At 38.3% G+C, this 20405-nt stretch overlaps 1 protein-coding gene across 1 annotated transcript in view; it reads right to left on the bottom strand.

The window, feature by feature from the left end:
- Nucleotides 1-20405, bottom strand: part of LOC150092525 (liprin-beta-1-like) — a 494640-nt gene that overhangs the window by 444591 nt on the left and 29644 nt on the right. Inside the window, exon 2 of the mRNA XM_090414366.1 lies at nucleotides 16685-16836. Coding sequence (XP_090270492.1) covers nucleotides 16685-16766 — 82 coding nt within the window. The 5' untranslated portion in view covers nucleotides 16767-16836. The remainder of the gene's footprint in view (nucleotides 1-16684; nucleotides 16837-20405) is intronic.

Raw genomic sequence — 20405 nt, 5'->3', positions numbered from 1 at the left:
TTATTCAGAACTGTTTTTTTTTTTGAACCATACTATAGATGATCTGGAAACATGAGATGACTGAGTACTGCAGTTATCCTCCACTTGTCCTACTTATATGACTCAGTCATATAAGTAGGACAAGTGGAGTATGCTATCATCAGAAAAACTATGAATAGGGTTTGTAGTCAATGAGAGCAGGTCATTAATATAAATCAAGAGGGTGAGCAAAATGAGAAAGCCCTGAAGGACACCGGCATTGACAGAAAAGTCAATTCTCAAGGATAACAAAGCAGCTGTCAAGGTGTTGAAGAAGCTGACTACTGATAACCTTCTTCATTACTTTAGACAAAACTGATGTAAGAGCAATAGGTTGATATCTTGATGGAAAACGTTTATCTCTTTTTTTTTTTTTTTTTTAGGAACTGGTTGTATATGAGCTTTCTTCCATGCTAAAGGGTGGATGCCAGCTGAGTACAGTTTAGTGAACAGATTCTTTCTTTTAAGATTACATGGTGATCAGCACTCATATTTGTAAATTTAGAGACACAAAAACACACGTGTTGAACAGATTATTTTATTAATTACTAATAAAATAAAACTTGACGTTTCGACCCATGTATCGAGGTCATCATCGGAAGAATACAAGCGAATAAGGAACCAAGCTATTTCAAGAATGCTATTGCCATTCCTGAAAAAATAGACAGAACACTACACAAATACAACGTTAAAACCACCTTTAAACCCCCAAATAAGTTAAGACACCTATTCAGTTCTTCTAACGATCCTCTTCCACACCTAGCCCACCCAGGGATATACAAAAAACAATGCACATGTAACATACCATACATAGGGGAAACAGGGCGAACTATCCCAATCAGACAAGACGAACACAAACGACACATTAAATACCTCCATTTTGGAAAAACCGGCCTTTCTGACCACGCATTCCAAACATACCACAGAATTGATTGGAAAAATACCAAGTCCCTACACTGCACCAAAACCTGGTTTGAGAGAAAATTTAATGTGAAATGCTCAAACACAACCCAAATCTCAACACAAATGATGGCCTAACCATTTCAAGAATGTGGAAGACCCATATACAACCTGTATAACAACCTAAACTAGCCATTGAAAAATCCAACTACAAGAAGACAACCTGGTGAAGTGTTTGTAACATTCAACAGCAACTGAAAGAAATCATATTATAACAATCAGAACTATCCAGAAGAATATTAATACATGAGAACTTTAGCAGTTTATTGTAGTTGTATTTATTTATTTATTTTTTTTTTTTTATCATTTATTTTTTATTTATTTATTTATTATTATTATTAGTATTTTTTTTTTTTTATCACTAGAGGACAGGCTAAGGAAAAGGATTAATTAACTATGTGGATTTAGTTTACAGGTATTCAGGGCATGAGCATGTAGCTTGGTTCCTTATACACTTGTATTCTTCCGATGATGACCTCGATACAGGGGTCGAAACGTCAAGTTTTATTTTATTAGTAATTAATAAAATAATCTGTTCACCATGTGTGTTATTGTGTCCCTAAATTTACAAATATTAGTGAATAGAGAACAGGTGTTAGGAGCACATCTCTTGAACACAACTGGTGGAATTCTATAAGGACCAGCTGTCTTATTGGAATATATTAAAAAATTGGAAGGGGACAAGTAAATTTTGTACAGAGCAAATAGGATTTTGCATGATTTGTCAATCCCTGTATAAAGGCCAGCCTGGTTAGTGTATCCGCTCTGCAGCCAAAGGGCTACGGGTTTCAATCAAATTGCGGGCATGGATTTGTGATTGTCTATGGAAATACTAGTGGTGGTGGAAGGTCGATGGCATTGGTGTAGTTGCAGTTAGTTCTAGTTGGTGGATTGAGTGGTGGAGACAGAGAGAAAGAGAGATGTAGAGTAGGTGCCCTCTCTCGATGAGTCTGTGGACTCCCTGCAGGTGTCTTGTAATAATAATAATAATAAAGGGCTTGAAAATTTCGTTCTAGCTCACCAGTCAGACAGGCAAATATCTCACTCATCATATATTAGCCTGTGGGTACTTTACCACAATCGCTTATTATATTATATTACATCATGTTTATTTGAGGATTTGGTCAATTGATAACCTTTTATTAATGCTATGGCTAATTTTTACCCTGTATAACTGCCAGTGTAGAAGCAAATATATTAACTACATATGTATCAGTGTGTTTATCAGCCTGTAAAGAAGGAATTCATGCATTTTATAAGTGATACAAGAAGGTTTATTATTATTTTAATAATAATAAGAAGAAGAATGAATTATAATATATATACGAGAGTGGTCTGAAAAGTTCTTGCCTCGACCATAGATGGCAAAACTATTGGCAAGATTTTTTTTTTTCTAAGTTGGTACATCTGTCATAAGCATCCATGTGAAATTGCAACTCATTCTATCAAGTAGTTTGTTTTATACAACTGTCTGAAGCAAAAGTGTTGTCTGTATCCCTTGAAATGGATAAAATTGAGTATTGCGTGATTATAAAATTCTTTGTAAAAGAAGGGTCAAAGCTGTATAACTTAGAGGAGACCTCCACATAGCCTTTCAAGCAATGCGGAGAACCGAACGGCTTCTGACCTAATGTCCAATCCTCACCTTCTCGTGGTGCACCCTGTTGGGTATCTACTTTCATACTGAACGAACGAGGATGGGCTGGCAATTTGGGATTTAGCCGACCAAATTGTATTCTTATTGGTTAAACCAAAATAAAAAATGATGGTACAACATGACAAAATTTCATGCCGGTTGGGGCGTCGCCCAGTTAAACAAGACGCCCGTTGTTTTCGCCAGGGAACCAGGGCGAACAGCGAAAGGTCAGCTACCGGAACAAATCTGAAAACAAACCCCAACTCAACATCACCAGAGTTAAAGATCGGTACTATCAACGTAAGAAGCCTGAATGGCAAAGAAATGGAGCTAGCCGAGGAATTAGATAAGTACCAGATCGACATAATAGGGGTGACTGAAACAAAAAAAGACCAAAACTGGTGAGATCTTTCTGAGCAATAAATACAAAATGTTATATTCAGGCAATGACAATCAAGGAAAAGAAGGAGTAGCCATAGTATTCAACACAAAATATGAGGCTAATCTTCTTGAATGGCAGTCAGCCTCAAGTAGAGTAATGTGGGCAAATATGAGAATGGGGAACTGGACAATGAGACTTATTTGTGCCTATGGTCCCACAGAAGGTTCTACTAAGGTAGAAGTGGAGGAATTTTTTGACGCTTTAGAAAAAGCAACTGACACAATGAAAAAGGAAAAGTTGGTCCTTGTTGGGGATCTAAATAGCAGGGTAGGAAATGATTGTGAGACATACAAAAATATTTTGGGAAAATTTGGAGAAAAGAGCAAAGCTAATAATAATGGCAAATATCTGTTGGATTTCTGCTCAGGACATGGACTGGTTATTACTAACACCATGTTCCAACATAAAAATGTGCACAAATTCACATGGAGAGAAGAGGCTAGGAATAAGAAAAGTCTCATTGACTATGTTATTGTTCATAGTGATATTTTCTCCCTGGTGCAGGACACCAGAGTGTACAGAGGATTTGAAATTGGAAGTGATCACTATTTAGTCTTGAGCAGGATAAAATTGAATTTCATATTGAAAAGAATAACATGTAAGAAAGTTTTAAAGTGAATAAAAGTTGAGCAGCTCTCAGATGTGAACTGTAGACTAAAATACAGAAAGATTATTGAAAAGAAAATGAAAGAGATTGAGAACAGAAATCAAGCCTTGGAGATTCAGTGGCAAACTCTGAAGAAAACATTGATTGATTCTGCCAGAGAGGCATGTGGTGAGGTTGTGTGCAAGGATAAAAAAATCAGAATTCCCTGGTGGACACAGGAAGTTAAAGAGGCAGTGAAGGAAAAGAAGAAAGCATATCAAAAGTTCCTGGCAAATAAGTCAGCTTTTACTCTTACAGAATATACAGACAAATGTAAGAAAGCTAAACAGTGTGTAAAACTAGCTAAACAAAAGTCATGGGAGGACTTTGGCAAGAATATAGAAAATAAATATCAAGAAGGTGGCAAAATATTCTGGAGGTTGTTGAAGAAGCTTAGGAATGGAGGAAAGAGTGCTGTAAAAGGAATTAGAGATGATACAGATGAGATGAAAACAGGAGAAAAAGATATCCTTGAAGTATGGAGTAATTACTTTGAAAAACTGCTAAATGAAACAAGCAGTGATGACAGCACAGTGATAAAAAACACTGACGAGGCATGCAGTCAGGAATACATATCCATACTTGATGTAGAAAAATCCATCAAAGGCTTGAAATGTGGAAAGGCAGCAGGAGTAGATGATAATCGACCAGAAATGCTGAAGTATGGTGGTATAAAAGTCTTACAGTGGCTGCACTGCATAGTTCAGAAAGCCTGGACAGAGAGACGAATTCCCGATGATTGGAATAGAGCTCTCATAGTACCCATATATAAAAAGGGAAATAAAACTGAATGCGAGAATTACAGAGGTATTTCCCTACTGAGTGTTCCTGGCAAGATCTATGCAAGTATACTTGAGAAACAGTTGAGAAGAATTGTGGAAGAAAAGCTTGGTGAAGAACAAGCCAAATAGAGGCTGTCAGGATCAGATCTTCACTTTACGACAAATAGTCGAGAAAGCATGGGAATATAACAAAGATCTGTATTTAAGTTTTGTCGATTTGGAAAAGGCATATGATAAGGTGCCAAGAGAGAAGCTATTCAATATGCTGCAGTTATATGGTGTCAATGGGGCATTATATCAAGCAATACTTAGTCTTTATTTGAGTTGTAAGTCAGCAGTTAGAATTGAAGGAAGTACAGGAAGATGGTTTAATGTTAAATCTGGTGTGAAACAAGGATGTACATTATCCCCTCTGTTATTCATTATCTATATGGATCACATTATGAAGGAAAGTGGTATTAAACCTGATATCAAAATTGGAGATGTTAATGTCAGCTCTTTGCTTTATGCGGATGATGTTATACTTCTAAATAAATCAGCTACAAGTCTGCAAGATTCTCTGACTAAATTCAATTGCTGTTGTAATAGATATGGTATGAAGGTCAGCAATAAAAAGACAAAGACAATGAAAATAGGCAGCATCATTGAAAATGTCAACTGTGTTGTGAATGGAGAACCTGTGGAACAAGTAAAACATTTCAGCTACTTAGGCACAATTTTTACTAAAGATGGTAAATTAAATATAGAAATAGACAACAGAATCAGCAAAGATGGTATGGTGGGAAGTCAATTGAATAAATTCATATGGAATAAGAGAGAAATTAGTCGGTATACTAATTAATACACTAAGACTAGAGACCGCAGATATGAGAGTCCTGAGAAAGATTAGAGGTGTGAACAGATGGCATCAATGGCAATATCATATTAAAAATGAGGATATTAGGAAAGAACTTGACATTGTCAGCATCCAGGAATGCATTAGCAGAGCTAATCTCAGGCGGTGTGGTCACTTAAATAGAATGGGAGAGGAAAGATTAGCAAAACAAGTGTTCTCTGCCAGGTTGGCAGGAGAACGACCCAGAGGAAGACCAAGATATAGGTGGATTGATACGGTACAAAGTGCCTTAGACGATAGAAATATAAGATCTGATAATGTTGGAGTCTTGACAAGTAACAGACTGATTTGGAGGAAAATTGTAGATAGGAAGTTAGTAATGATGTAATTTTTTCATGTAGTACTGTCATATCCTGTACACCCCTTGAGGGTACATGGCAGGAATTTGATGATGATGATGATGATGGTTTAATACCAAAAGAAATTCATTTGAAGTTCCTAAAAGTTCATGGCACTCTTCTCCTTCAATTTTGACAATTAAAAAATGGACTGCCTAGTTTAAACATGGCCGTACCAGCCTCGAAGATGATCCACGTGAAGGACATCCAAAAAGTGTAACACTACCAGAAATCACTGATCAAGTGCACGATATGGTATCAGATGACTGGCGAACCAAAGTGCATGAAATTGCTGAGACTATAGGCATTTCAAAAGAATATGTAGGACATATTTTGCATGAAGAATTGCAAAATTGGATTAACCACTACACACCAGAATCCAAACAGCAGTCAAAACAGTGGACGGAAGCCGGTTGTTCAGAGCCAAAGAAGACAAAGTCGCTTCCATCAGCATGAAAGGTCATGGCATCAATGTTTTGGGATGGTAAAGGCATTTTGTTCATTGATTATTTTGAAAAGAGTAAAACAATAACCAGGGAATATTATTTCGATCTTTTAACCAGACTAGACGAAAAAATTCATAAGAAAAGACCCAGTTTGCAGAAGGAAAAAAATCATCTTTCATCAGGACAATGCACCACCTGCCCACAAAGGAGTTTTGGCAATGGGAAAATTAAGGGATCTGCACTATGAATTGTTGGAACATCTACCCTATTCCCAGATTTGGCTCCTTCTGACTTCTATCTTTTCCCAAAACTAGAACTCTCTCTCGCTGGTCAACGTTTTCCTTTGAATCAAGAGGTGATTGCAGCTGTAGAAGGGTATTTTGCAGATCTTACTGAGAACCACTACAGGGACATGATAATGGAGTTGGAGCATTGCTGGAAGAAATGTATTAGTCTTAAGGGAGATTATGTTGAAAAATAAAAATAATTTGGAAATTATAAATTCGTTTTTTCATTGGCCCAGAACTTTTCAGACCACCCTTGAATATAATTTATATAAAATATAATGATAAAAATAGCTAGCAGGTGTAGCATAGAAGGAGGAGTTTGCTGGAAAGGAGATCAATGCAGCTTAGGTAGTAGAAGTCTAGTAGAAGCAATGTCTAAATGTATTCCAAGGGCCAGAAGGCTAAATAAGGTAGGTTTGAAATGGATGGATGAAGAGATTAAGTATGCGATACAGAGGAAAAATGCATTATGGAGGCAGCATAAGAGAAATGGTAATAATCAATTCCATGAGGATTACAAAGAACAGGCAAGGAGGGTGACTTGGTGATTAAGGGTAGAAAAAGTGAAATGTGAGCAGTAGTTAGCTAATGAAGCCAAAATGAATCCTAGGGAGTTCTTTCGATATGTAGCCAACAAAAAAAAAGAATGAAATCACACAGAGGTATAAAATTTTTTTGTCTGCTAGTGTAGGGCAAAAAACTTTTATACCTCTGTGTGAGATAGACTAACTCACCCTCAGTCAAAAATCCTTATGGTTCTTTGCATCCTAGACAGGATTTGAAACCAGGTCTTTCAAATAACCAAAGTAAGCAATAAGGAAACATTAAAGAGAGTTCAGAGATATGTGACAAAGATTGTTTTGGAACCATGAAAGTTGAATATGAGAGAAAGTATAGTCCGACCACATAAGCGAGAGCTATCATTGGCAGACTACAAGTCTGCAAGATTCTCTGACTAAATTGAATAGCTGTTGTAATAGATAAGGTATGAAGGTCAGCAATAAAAAGACAAAGACAATGAAAATAGGCAGAATCATTGAAAATGTCAACTGTGTTGTGAATGGAGAACCTGTGGAACAAGTAAAACATTTCAGCTACTTAGGCACAATTTTTACTGAAGATGGTAAACTAAATATAGAAATAGACAACAGAATCAGCAAAGCTGGTATTGTGGGAAGTCAATTGAATAAATTCATATGGAATAAGAAAGAAATTAGTCGGAACACTAAATTAGCTGTATAAGACAGTGTTCAAACCAATTTAAACTTATGGATCTGAGAGCTGGGTCAGAAGTAAAACACTTGACCAAAGACTAGAGACCGCAGATATGAGAGTCCTGAGAAAGATTAGAGGCGTGAACAGATGGCATCAATGGCAATATCATATTAAAAATGAGGATATTAGGAAAGAACTTGACATTGTCAGCATCCAAGAATGCGTTAGCAGAGCTAATCTCAGATGGTATGGTCACTTAAATAGAATGGGAGAGGAAAGATTAGCAAAACAAGTGTTCTCTGCCAGGTTGGCAGGAAAACGACCCAGAGGAAGACCAAGATATAGGTGGATTGATACGGTACAAAGTGCCTTAGACGATAGAAATATAAGATCTGATAATATTGGAGTCTTGACAAGTAACAGACTGATTTGGAGGAAAATTGTAGATAGGAAGTTAGTAATGATGTAATTTTTTCATGTAGTACTGTCATATCCTGTACACCCATTGAGGGTACATGGCAGGAATTTGATAATGATGATGATGATGATGATGATGTATTGCTGAACCAAAAAGATTACACAGGTAAGCTGAAATCTCTATTGTTAGATCGTGCCACTTACCTCCCTATCCAATACAATCCCACCAACTCACAAATGAGAAAACTCCACAGGCTCCTTAAGAAGGTCACTTCTTGGCCTGTGGAAATCACCAACAAACTAAAACCATATAACTCAATACCCCCCCCCCCGTATTTATGGACTCCCAAAAATTCACAAGGAAAATGTGCCATTACGTCCCATAGTGGATGGCATTGATTCCCCCACATACAAACTAGCTAAACATTTGGCCAAAGCTCTCTCACACTATACTGGCAACACACCTTCATACATAAAAAACTCAGCCCACTTCAAAGCCAGCATAGAAAACCTTACACTCAAACACACTGACATAATGGTCAGTTTTGATGTGTCCTCCTTATTTACGAATGTCCCTCTCAAAGAATCCTTAGGGCTAATCCAAGCTAAATTTCCTCCCAATATCAGAGCCCTATTTCAGTTCACAATGAACTCAGGCTATTTTGTTTGGCAAGGAAAATTCTACAAACAAATAGAGGGGACAGCCATGGGTTCTCCACTCTCCCCACCCTTGGCCAACTTTTATATGGAGACTTTTGAAGAGCAAGCCTTGAACTCTGCCCCATAAAAACCAACCATTTGGCTTCGCTATGTAGATGATGTATTTGCTATTTGGCCACATGGCTCCAATGCACTTCTCTCCTTCTTAACACACTTAAACAACCAACACCCCAGAATCAAATTCACCCTGGAAGAGGAAAAAAACAACTGCATTCCGTTTCTTAGACACACTAGTCACCCGCCAGCCTGATGGAACCTTGATTTTCTCAGTATATAGAAAACCTACCCACACAGGCAGATACATTCACCAACAATCCCCCCCCCCCCCTCACAACAATATGGAGTCATTAAGACACTATACAACAGGGCTAAACTTATCTGCTCAAATGACAATGCCCTAACCACAGAACGAAACCACATCCTCAACACGTTCTCAGCCAATGGCTACCCCCCCCCCAGAAAAATCCAAAAAATATTAAAACCAGTAAACCACAACCCCCCCTCCCCCTCACAACAAGGATTACTCTAAATCCATCACCATTCCTTACATCCGAGGCACCTCAGAAAAAATCACAAAAATCCTAAAAAAACATAACTTAACTTCTTGTTACAAACCATATAAAAAATTGGCATCCCTTATCTGCTCAGCAAAAGACCAACCTCCCCCCCTAGACATACCTGGTGTGTACCAGGTCCCTTGCAGCTGTAAGCTGTCCTACTTTGGCCAAACAGGCAGGACAGCAAATATCAGAATTTCAGAACACAAGGACTACATCCGGTTTCAACAATACAGCCACTCTGGTCTTGCTGACCATGCTCTGGATACCTGCCATAGAATACGGTGGAAAAAAGCCAGGATAATACACCGTAGCAAATACAGATATGAAAGGCTTTTCATAGAATCAGCTTCAGCCCTAAGAAACGAGCCAAACCTCAACAAATTTGGCTGCATGAGGCTTCCTCAAATTTGGGAAACCTACACCAGAAGACCTTCAGCCCAATCGCCCAATAATACCAACATCGCCCGCTAGAGGGCACCATCAGGACTTTAGGAGAAATAATAGCTTCATTCTTCTTACTCATTTATTGTTTTTGCTGTGCCTGCGTGCACGTATCTTGTACCTAAGTTCTTGAAAATGGCAGCGTGACGTTGCCAAAATATAGAAATATATTAAAATTTATTTTAATGTATATCCTAGTACGTTGTAATTTCCTGAAATAATATAGTGAAAATATAAATACTTTGGCCTTTTGTGATGATTTTTATGACTCATCTGAGACCTTGAAATAATATCACATAATAAATCATAACATATTAATAATGGAATCACTTACTTTAAATGTCTTGATTTGTAAAATTTGCAGCTAAGTTTCATAGCCATTGTTAATACAATTATAGGAAAACACAAATAAGAGAAGAACAATTCAAATGAAAGCACGTGATATTATGTGTGCTATCGGCTGTAGGAGAATAGCTCCATCTGCATTAATAGATAAAACAAATGCCTTTCATTTATGGATACACTAATGCCTCAGTAAGTTTGTAAGATTTTTTTTCCTGTGTGTTCCCTGAATTTTAATTCTCCATCAAGCATGATTACAAGATTCCTTGCTCTCCTTCACCACCTGTTATAAAACTATACTAAAAGAACAGAACACCACATCCCATATCCCTTAGTCAGAGAAATGCATGATGTTAAACTTGGCACCAGTGAACTGTTATCCCCCTGTCCACAGTATCAACCATTTTAAATTCTCTTGTAGCAGCATCACATCAGTTCTCTCTGTCATTACTCTTCCAATTGTAGCAATCTGCACACAACTAAATATCAACTCCTGAATTATATCATCAGTATATAAAATGGAATCCTGTGGTATACTGCTTGTCACTCATTTCCTTTGAGACATCATTCTCCCTATACACAACTTTTTCTTCTTATGTATTCTGCAATTGAGCAGGTTCTTCTCTTAGTAGCAAAAACTTTCCTTCCACTCTCTTCTGTTCTGAGTCTTCTCTTTCAAGGTTGTGTACCTGTCTCCATTCAGCATGTCGTCTAGCATTGTTTTCCTTACTCTTCCTCTGGGTCTTTTTCCGTCTATTTTTATTTCGTTGGCATCTCTGATGATTCCATTTCCTCTCAGAATATGTTCAATCCAGTTTTCCTTCTTTTTATTCTCTTTAACAGACTTCTTCTACTCTTTTTAAGACCTCTTCATTAGTTATTTTATCTGCCATTTGATTTTCTCCATCCTATTCCAAATTCACATCTCAAAGCTTTCCGAAATCTTAATTTCTTCTTTCTTCAAAGTCCAAGTTTCAGTTTCATAGAGGACAACACTCCACACATAACATTTTATTAGTCTTTTCTTTAGGTTTCTGTCCATTTTACTTCTGAATAAATTCCATTTTCTATTAAAGGCATCTCTTCTCATGACTATTCTTGCTTTTATGTCACTTTTACATCTTCCATCACTGCTAATCACATTTCCTAGATACTTAAATGTCGTTACTTGATTCAATTTTTCCCCTATTTTCCTCTATTATATGTTTTTGTAAAATCTAAAAATATTACCATATAAATATCTCTTCTGTCAAAAATCTTTGTCATCCTATTATAAAATCTAATTAGGTTATTAAACAGGACTGTCCTTCAACAAACAGCCTATGCTGTCCAATTGAAAAATTCTTATCAATATTCTCTAACCAGCTTCCACCCTCACACCTGATACTAAAACTGACAAAAGCTTGTCAACACTGATTTGGAATTTTCCTTTCTTAATGAATTTCCTAATGCCAGACTCTTGTTGAACAACTAAGTACGAGGGTGATCTGAAATGTTCTTGGCCTAACAATAAAAAAACGAATTTATAATTTCTAAATTATTTTTATTTTTCAACATAATCTCCCTTAAAACTAATACATTTATTCCAGCACCATTATCCTGTCCCTGTAGAGGTTCTCAGTAATATCAGCAAAATCCCCTCTACAACTGCAATCACCTCTTGATTCGAAAAAAAACGCTGACCAGTGAGGAAGAGTTTTTGTTATGGGAAGAGATAGAAGTCAGAGGGAGCCAAATCTGGGGAATAGAGTGGATGTTCCAACAATTCATAGTGCAGATCCCTTAATTTTCCCAGTGCCAAAACACTTTGTAGGCACAGTGCATTGTCCTGACAAAAGATGATTTTTTTCTTCTGCAAACCAGGTCTTTTCTCACGAATTTTTTTGTGTAGTCTGGTTAAAAGATCGGAATAATATTCCCCAATTATTGTTTTACCCTTTTCAAGATAATTAATAAAAAATGCCTTTAGCATCCCAAAACCCCAATGCCATGACCTTTCCTGCTGATGGAACTGACTTTGGCACTGAACAACTGACTTCTGTCCACTGTTTTGACTGCTGTTTGGATTCTGGTGTGTAATGGTGAATCCAAGTGTCATCCACAAGTAATAAATTGATGCACAGAATCAGTTTTATTCTTTTAAAAATGTTTCAAGCACACATTGTTCAGAGATTTGTATGTGAGTGCGTTTTTGATCTGCTGTGAGCAAGCGTGCACCCATCTTATGCAAAGCTTTTTCATTTGCAATTGTTCATGCAAAATATATCCTATATATCCTACAATTTCTTTTGGTGTTAAATCTTCTTTTACAAAGAATTTTATATCTGAATGATACTCAATTTTATCCATTTCAAGAGATACAGACAACACTTTTGCTTCAGATAGCTGTATAAAACAAACTACTTGATAGAATGACTTGCAATTTCACATGGATGCTTATGACAGATGTACCAACTTAGAAAAAAAAAAAAAATCTTGGTGATAGTGTTGCCATGTATGGTTGAGGCGAGAAATTTTCAGACCACCCTCGTAAGTCAGAAATTCTGTTAGCAATTTGCACTAACTGATATTTTTTGCATCCTTAATATGTGTGTGTTATGATCCATCAAGTCGTTTCCGACTCCTGGTGACTCCATTAACATACACTCTCCATTCCGATCTGTCCCTACCATGTCTTTCAGAACCTCCAAACGCACTCCAGTTGCTTCTTTAACTCCATCCACCCATCTAATTCTTGGTCTTCCTCTTCTCCTGCTTCCATCAATTTTAGGAAGCATCATCATCTTCTCCAGACTGTCATTTGCTCGCATAATATGTCCGAAGTATGACAATTTTTGCTTGATGATCATAGCTTCAAGGGAGCAATCTGGCTTTATTCTGTCTATCACTGATTTATTGGTTTGCTTTGCAGTCCATGGTATTCTTAGTAAGTGTCTCCAAATCATAATTCAAGTGCATCTATCTTTCTTCTTTCACTTTTTCTCAGGGTCCAACTTTCACATCCATACAGTACCACAGGGAATACCATTGCTTTCACGATTCTGATTTTTGTTGTGAGGCTAATATTAATATCTTTATGTTTAAAGATCTTGCTTAAATTTGTCATTGCTGTTTTACCTAGTAATAATCTTCTTCTAACTTCTTCAGTACAATAACCATCTTTATCAATTCGAGATCCTAGGAACACAAAATTGTTAACTGCTTCCATTTTCTCCCCCATCTACTTCAAAATCATTAAGTTTACATGTTGCCATAACTTTTGTCTTTTTGAGGTTAAGTTTAAGACCATATTTAGCACCTTCTTCTTTAACTTTCATAATAAGTTCCTTCAAATCTTCTTTGTACTCTGCTAGCAAGGTGGTATCATCTGCATACCTCAAATTATTAATATTTTTTCCACCAATTTTAATTCCAACTGAAGACTCCTCCAGCCCTGCCATTCTTAAAATGTATTCGCTGTACAAGTCAAACAGGTATGGAGATAAAATACATCCTTATCGCACCCCTTTACCTATTGTGAAATACTCAGTTTCTCCTAGATCTGTTAGGACAGTAGCTTCTTGTTCATAATAAAGATTCCTCAGAAGGATAATGAAATGCTCTGGGACTCCCATTGTTCTTAACACATTCCACAGTTTCACATGATCTACAGAGTCAAAAGCCTTGCTATAGTCAAGGAAACAAAGGTAGACATTCTTGTGATATTCCTGTGCTCTTTCTATTATCCATCTCACATTGGCAATTTGATCTCTTGTTCCTCTGCCTTTTCGAAATCCTGCCTGTTCATCTGGCATTTCTCTCTTCATGAATGGTTCCAGTCTTTTCTGAATGATCTTAAGTAAGACTTTACTTGCATGAGAAATCAATGCTATAGTTCTGTAATTTTTGCACTCTATTGCATCGCCTTTCTTCAATAAAGATATATAAACTGATTTTTTCCATTCTCTAGGCCATGTAGTTGTGATCCAAATTTGCTGACATAGAGCTGTTAAAATTTTAACTGCCTCTTCTCCCAGGGCTTTGAGCAGCTCAATGGATATTCCATCTCCTCCTGGTGCTTTCTTACTGGATATCTGTTGCAGTCCCCACTTCACTCTCCACTGGTACTGGTTCCTGTGTATAATTCTGCTCTTCAAATTTCTCAGTAATTTGGAGTCCTTTCTGTAAAGATCTTGTATACTCTTTCCATCTTTCTTTGATGTCTGCAGCTTCTGTAAGATATCCTTTGTTTACTTTTCAATACTGTCACCTTGGCACTAAACTTTCCTGTTAGTTCTCTAATCTTTTTGAAAAGATCTCTTGTTTTTCCTTTCTTGTTTTGGTCTTCTATTTGTTGGCATTCCTGGTTAAAGTATTTTTCCTTGTCTCTTCTGGCTTGTTGAAACTCTGCATTCAAATGTCGTACTTCCTGCAAATTTCCTGTAGCCTTCGTATTTCTCCTTTCCTGAGCAGTTTTGATGGCATCTTCTGCCAGCCATTTGGACTTCTTCTTCTTACAAACTGTTGGGATATTCTTCTGTTTTAATTATATCTTTAATCTCTTCCCATAGTTCATCTGGTTCTCTTTCACACAAATTGAGTGTGTTGAAACTGTTCTGTATGCTAATATTGTATTCAGCTGGTATGTTTCCAAGATCATATCTGATAGACATTTGTGATGTTTTCAGTTTCCATAGTTTCACATGTATCATAGCCACTAATAACTCATGGTCTGTTCCACAGTCTGCACCTGAAAAAGTCTTGACAGACTGAATTGCACTTCTCCATCTTCTTTGTCCAAGTATATAGTCAATTTGATTTCTGTGTTGTCCATCAGGTGATGCCCATGTGTACAATCTTCCTTTGTGCTGTTTAAAGCAGGTGTTTACAACAAACAAAGAATTTCTGCACAAAACTCAACTAGTCTCTTCCCTGCAGTGTACGAATACCCAAACCAAAACAACCTGTTATTCCTTGTTCCTCAGTCTCTCCCGCTTTTGCATTCCAATCTCCAATAAGTAGCCATAAATCTCATTTTGGTGCTGCATCTATCACTTCTTGTAACATGCCATAAAATTCTTCAATGTCTTCTTCTGATGCCTCTGTAGTAGGTGCATAAACCTGAATGATGGTCATATTCATTGGATGTCCACTCACTCTGAGAGAAATGATTTTGTCACTCACTGGATTATAACCCAATACATACTTATCCATCTTTTTCCTGAGTAAGAAAGATGCTCCATTTTTTCGATTTGTCTCATGTCCTGAGTAATACACCATATAGTCCCCTGACTGAAAATGGCCCATTCCTGTCCATCTAAGTTCACTTATTCCCAATATATTCAGCTTCTTGCACTCCATTTCCATCTTTATTATTTCCAGCTTACCTTGGTTCATACCTCTAACATTCTAAGTTCCAATCTTGTGGTTTTTTGTGAAACAGGAAGCCTCCCTTTTCCAACCAGCAACATCCGTGACCAAGCTTCCTTCCGGGTTAGACCTGGACACATCATAAAAACTAGTTCTACTTGTGGAAGCCCTCTGTTCTTCCCCAGTTGCATGTTGGATGCCTTCAGGCCCATGGGTCTTACCATCCAGCACCATATCGTATTTTCTCATTTTTGTCATGTTCCTGGCAAGGTACAGAGGTGGTTTGCCATTGCCTTCCTCTGGAATATTTTTCAACTTTCCAGTATAGATCCGCACTGTTCTGTGAAAACGGTCACAGCCATTTTCTCCTCTTCCTTCCCATCATATTCAGTGCAAGTTCCTCTGATGGACACACACACACATGGAGTTTAATAGCAGATAAGTTGTTTGACAGCATTCCAGAAGAGGAAAGTCACCACTGGCATGATAGAGAGATCTGTTTTAGCACCATTTTTAGGACGTCATGGGTATGTACATTTGAAAATGTCTTTAAAAAGTTCCATGTTTAGTCTCTAGAACAGAGTTCCTAGATTACATAAAAAATAGTAAATAATAAAATTTAATAAATAGCTATATATATATATATATATATATAAACTTTAGCCCACCCATAGTACTAATGTAGTATAAGATTATAAGCTATAATGGATTGGAGTCACATAAAAAATGAAATAAAAACAGAATAGGAAATGGAAGATTAGTAAGGAAAGAAATGGAAGAGAACAGATGAACAAGAAGTAATTGATCAAATTACAGACCTAGCAAATAATAGAACAATTTGGAAAAAACTGTTGGCAGAAAAGTACTCAAATCTTAATAGTATTGGAGAGCAGAAATATCCTGGACTGTGCTACTGAGAAATTTTCAAAATATTAAGAAATTATGATGATTATGAATTTAAGACTACTGCAATATATCTGCAGCCCTAAATTGGAGTTAAAATAAAAGTTGAAAGAGCTTTTTTTTCTTTTTACCATGATCTTTCAGAAACATTTATATACTACTGCATCTAATTTTGAATTAACAGAGTAGAAATTAAGCATTATAGAAAATAGGTGGTTAACAGCAGAATTCAAAAATTAATTTCTAATAAAATTTTGAATTTATTTTCTAACTTGCACTCATCTCACCTGCTATTATATCATCCATTTGTTCCAAGGCTGCTGCTAGAACATCACTAGCATCCAGGTAACTGTCACTAGATGTAGTCATTTTATAAAATCACAACTGCTGGGTTTTTTGCCAGTTAATAGGGAAAAAATGTCACAAAGAATTAAAACATCTGTAAAAAATACATACATATAAAATTATACATCATGGAAATTCTTTTTTGTTATATTTTTAGCTGAAAGAAATCTACCTTGTTACTAAAGAGATTCATGCTTTTTTTTTGCATGCCTCACCCAACAGACCCTCTGAAATTCTAGGTAGAACTTGCATTAGGACAGTGTATTTGAGTTTCACAGCACATGGTTAAGCCAATTATTTCTAAAAAATATTGCTAGTGGCAAGGAAAATTTTTCTTTTAAAAAAAAATATATATATACATATATAACATTACCTATCTTGTTATTGACATAACAAGACATTACCAAACACTGTAACATGGTCGGGTCATCAAAAAATGGTCATATTGCATCGTCCATCATGCAGGTTACCAAGCGTGTTCAGGTTTTAGGCAGAGGGACCTGTTTGAAAAATATGTTATAGTCTCCCTTAGACACCACTCCTCAGCACTCTGCTAGAGGAAACACCATCAATGGGGTCACTACCTGTTCGGGGAGGTGTTTAGGGGTAGCGCAAAGAAATGGTTCTACAAAAGGACGGAAATGACAACGGCATCAGACTATGGCTTTAGGCAACTGGAACATCTTCTCTCTGACAGAGAAGGAGTTGGAACTGGTCGAGAAAGCCAAGCACTACCGGCAAGACTTAGTCAGGCTTTCTTCGACCAAGAGGAGAGGCTCTGGAACTGTCGACCTCGATGAGGGGTGGAAGCTCTACTATTATGGTGTGAGCCTGACAATGTCTGCTCAGGTGGGTGTGGGGATACTCACAAGCCCCTGGCTGTCAGACTGTGTTGTTGAGTGGATCCCATTGGGGGAACGGGTATGTGTGTTAAGGCTCTAGATGAAAAACCATGACTTGGCTGTGGTGCAAGCCTATGCACCTAATCTGGAGTCAGAATACTCTGCCTTCCTAGAGGAAGTGGATGCTGCTTTTGATAGGCTGGCAGACATGGAATCAGTCCTGCTAATGGGTGACTTCAATGTACATGTTGGAACAGATGATCAGATGTGGAGGGGTGTGGTTGGGAGGAACAGCGACACTGACCTTAACGTGAATGGGTTGAAAATATTGGACTTCTGCTATACTAACAGCTTGTCCATAATGAATACCTTCTTTCAGCACCGAGAAGCCCATAAGCATACCTGATACAGGGACAAAGGTCTCTGATTGACTTTTTTTATATTCTCAGCAGACCTATTTTCCTCAGTGTTGGACGTTCATGTGAGGAGAGGGGCATAACTGCCAAATGACCACCACCACCCTGTTGTCTGCACTCTAAGGCTTCAGAAACCAGATGCTACTATCAACGCTGGTAGGCCTAAGCAGCATACCTATGTGAAATGGGAGGCACTGGAAAATGAGGCTGTGAGGAAGAATTTTGCAGATGACATTTCCTCCAGGTTCAAAGAGATTCTCAAGCTGTTCAGAACAGCTGTCACTGCCTCTGCACTCTCATTCTGTGGCGGAAAGCGGCTTGGCATGGCGACGGGCAGTGAGAAAAGGACACCTTCGTGGAATCAAGAAGTCCAACAAGCTGTCCGGGCAAAAATGGAGGCCTACCTTACATGGCTTAGGGTCAGGTCACCTGATATGAAACGCATATCAGGTATACTGAGGCATGAAAAGCTACTGCTGAGGCAGTAAAGACAGCAAAGGAGAAGTCTTGGGAATCCTTTGGAGAAAGATTACTCATCCTATGCAAATGCAAACAAAGTATTCTGGCAGACCATCCGCCACCTTCGAGGGAGGAAATCGTGCACAGCAAGGGCAATTAAGGCCTCTGATGGTGCACTTTTAACAACCGAGAAGGATATCCTCCACAGATGGAGAGAATACTTTGAGAGCCTTCTTAACCCAGGTGAACCAGCGGTTGTGGCCATCCAAGAGGTGCAGATCGGGACGATGACTAGTCTCACAGCAGAAGAGGTCCATTTAGCAATAAAATCGGGCAAGGCTGCTGGTGATGATGAAATTCGTCCCGAAATGCTAAAAGCCTTAAATCGAGACGGTGTTCTCTGGCTGACTCGAGTGTGTTAGGCTGCTTGGATATCTGGGCAAGCACCAAGGCAATGGCAAACAAGCATAATAATACCAGTCTTCAAGAAGGGAGACCAGAGGGATTGCAGCAACTATCATGGCATCTCTCTCTGCTCAGCCTGCCTGGGAAAGTGTATGCTAGGTGCTTGGAAAAAAGGTGCAGGAACATAGTTGAGTCAAAGTTCCAGGAAAAACAATGTGGCTTTCATCCTGGTAGAAGCACAACTGACCAAATCTTCACTTTAAGGCTCTTTGAGAAATCTTGGGAATATGCCAAGAATGTCTACACGTTTTGTAGACTTGGAGAAGGCATATGACTGGGTTCCTCAGGATAAGTTTTGGCAAGTAGTACAGGAGTATGGAGTGGATGGCCAACTATTAGCTGCCATCAAGTCCCAGCATGAATGCCCAGAGTTTTGTGTCAGGGTAAACAGCACAAAGTCTGAACCTTTCATAGTCTCTGCCAAGAGTGTGTTCTGTCACCCTCCTTTTCATAATATTTATGGAAGAGATTGATAGGTGCAGCCGAGGCAGTGAGTGTGTCAGAATTGGAAGATGTAGCATTGGATGTCTGCTTTTTGGAGATGACTAGTTCTGCTTAGCTCTTCCACAGATGTCCTCCAGCAGACCCTGTATAGGTTTGTAGCTGTTTGTGCAGAAGCCAGAATGAAGATCAGTGTGGCCAAAACTGAAACATTTGTCATCTCAAGACAACCATCTCAGTGCATTCTACATGTGAGTGGAGTCCCACTGAGGCAGGTGGAGAAGTTTAAATACCTTGGGTCTATATTCACGAGTGATGGAAAGTGGGACGTAGAGCTAGATACTCGAATTTGCTCAGCAAGCGCAATATTGCAGGAGCTTGGCTGTTCAGTAGTATTGAAGCGAGAGTTAAGCCAGAAGGCAAAGCTGGCTGTCTTCAATATAGTCTATGTCCCCATCGTAATCCTATGGTCATGAGAGTTGGGTAATGACCGAAAGAATGCAGACACGAATCCAAGCGGCTGAAATGAGGTTCCTTCGAGGGGTTGCAGGGATAACAAGACTCGACGGAGTCAGAAGCTCTGCAATTTGGGAAACCCTCAATACTCAACAGCTGCTTCTCCGTGTTGAGAGATCACAGTTACGTTGGTACAGGCACCTGGTCAGAATGCCACAAGAGAGGCTCCCTCAGCAGCCCTCTTTGCCAAGCCAGAGGGTGGGAGGCCACGTGGAAGACCAAGGAGACTCGCTGGATAGATTATATCCAAAACCTTGGGTTGACACGTTTGGGAATTCCACCAGAACACCTGAGCTTGGTGGCAGAGGATCGTGACCATTGGAAGTTCCTCTTGCAGCTGCTGCCTCCACAACCCAATTAGGAAAGGTAGGCCTTGAAGATGTATGTATGTATGTATGTATATACATATCTTGAAGCAAACTTCTTCCAAGTCTAAAACCATAAAGACAGTCACCTTATTCAGTGTTTTTTTTTTTTTTATTACTACAAGGGGATATTCAGTTGTTTGTGGATGATGCGAAGCT

The sequence above is a fragment of the Typopeltis vanoorti genome, chromosome 25 (genome assembly GCF_054136105.1).
Source record: "Typopeltis vanoorti isolate ZY-2024b chromosome 25, IOZ_Tvanoo_1.0, whole genome shotgun sequence".
NCBI classification, from domain to species: Eukaryota; Metazoa; Arthropoda; class Arachnida; order Uropygi; family Thelyphonidae; genus Typopeltis; species Typopeltis vanoorti.
The sequence above is the reverse complement of the archived record's forward strand: the minus strand, read 5'-3'. Positions and strand labels throughout refer to the sequence as shown.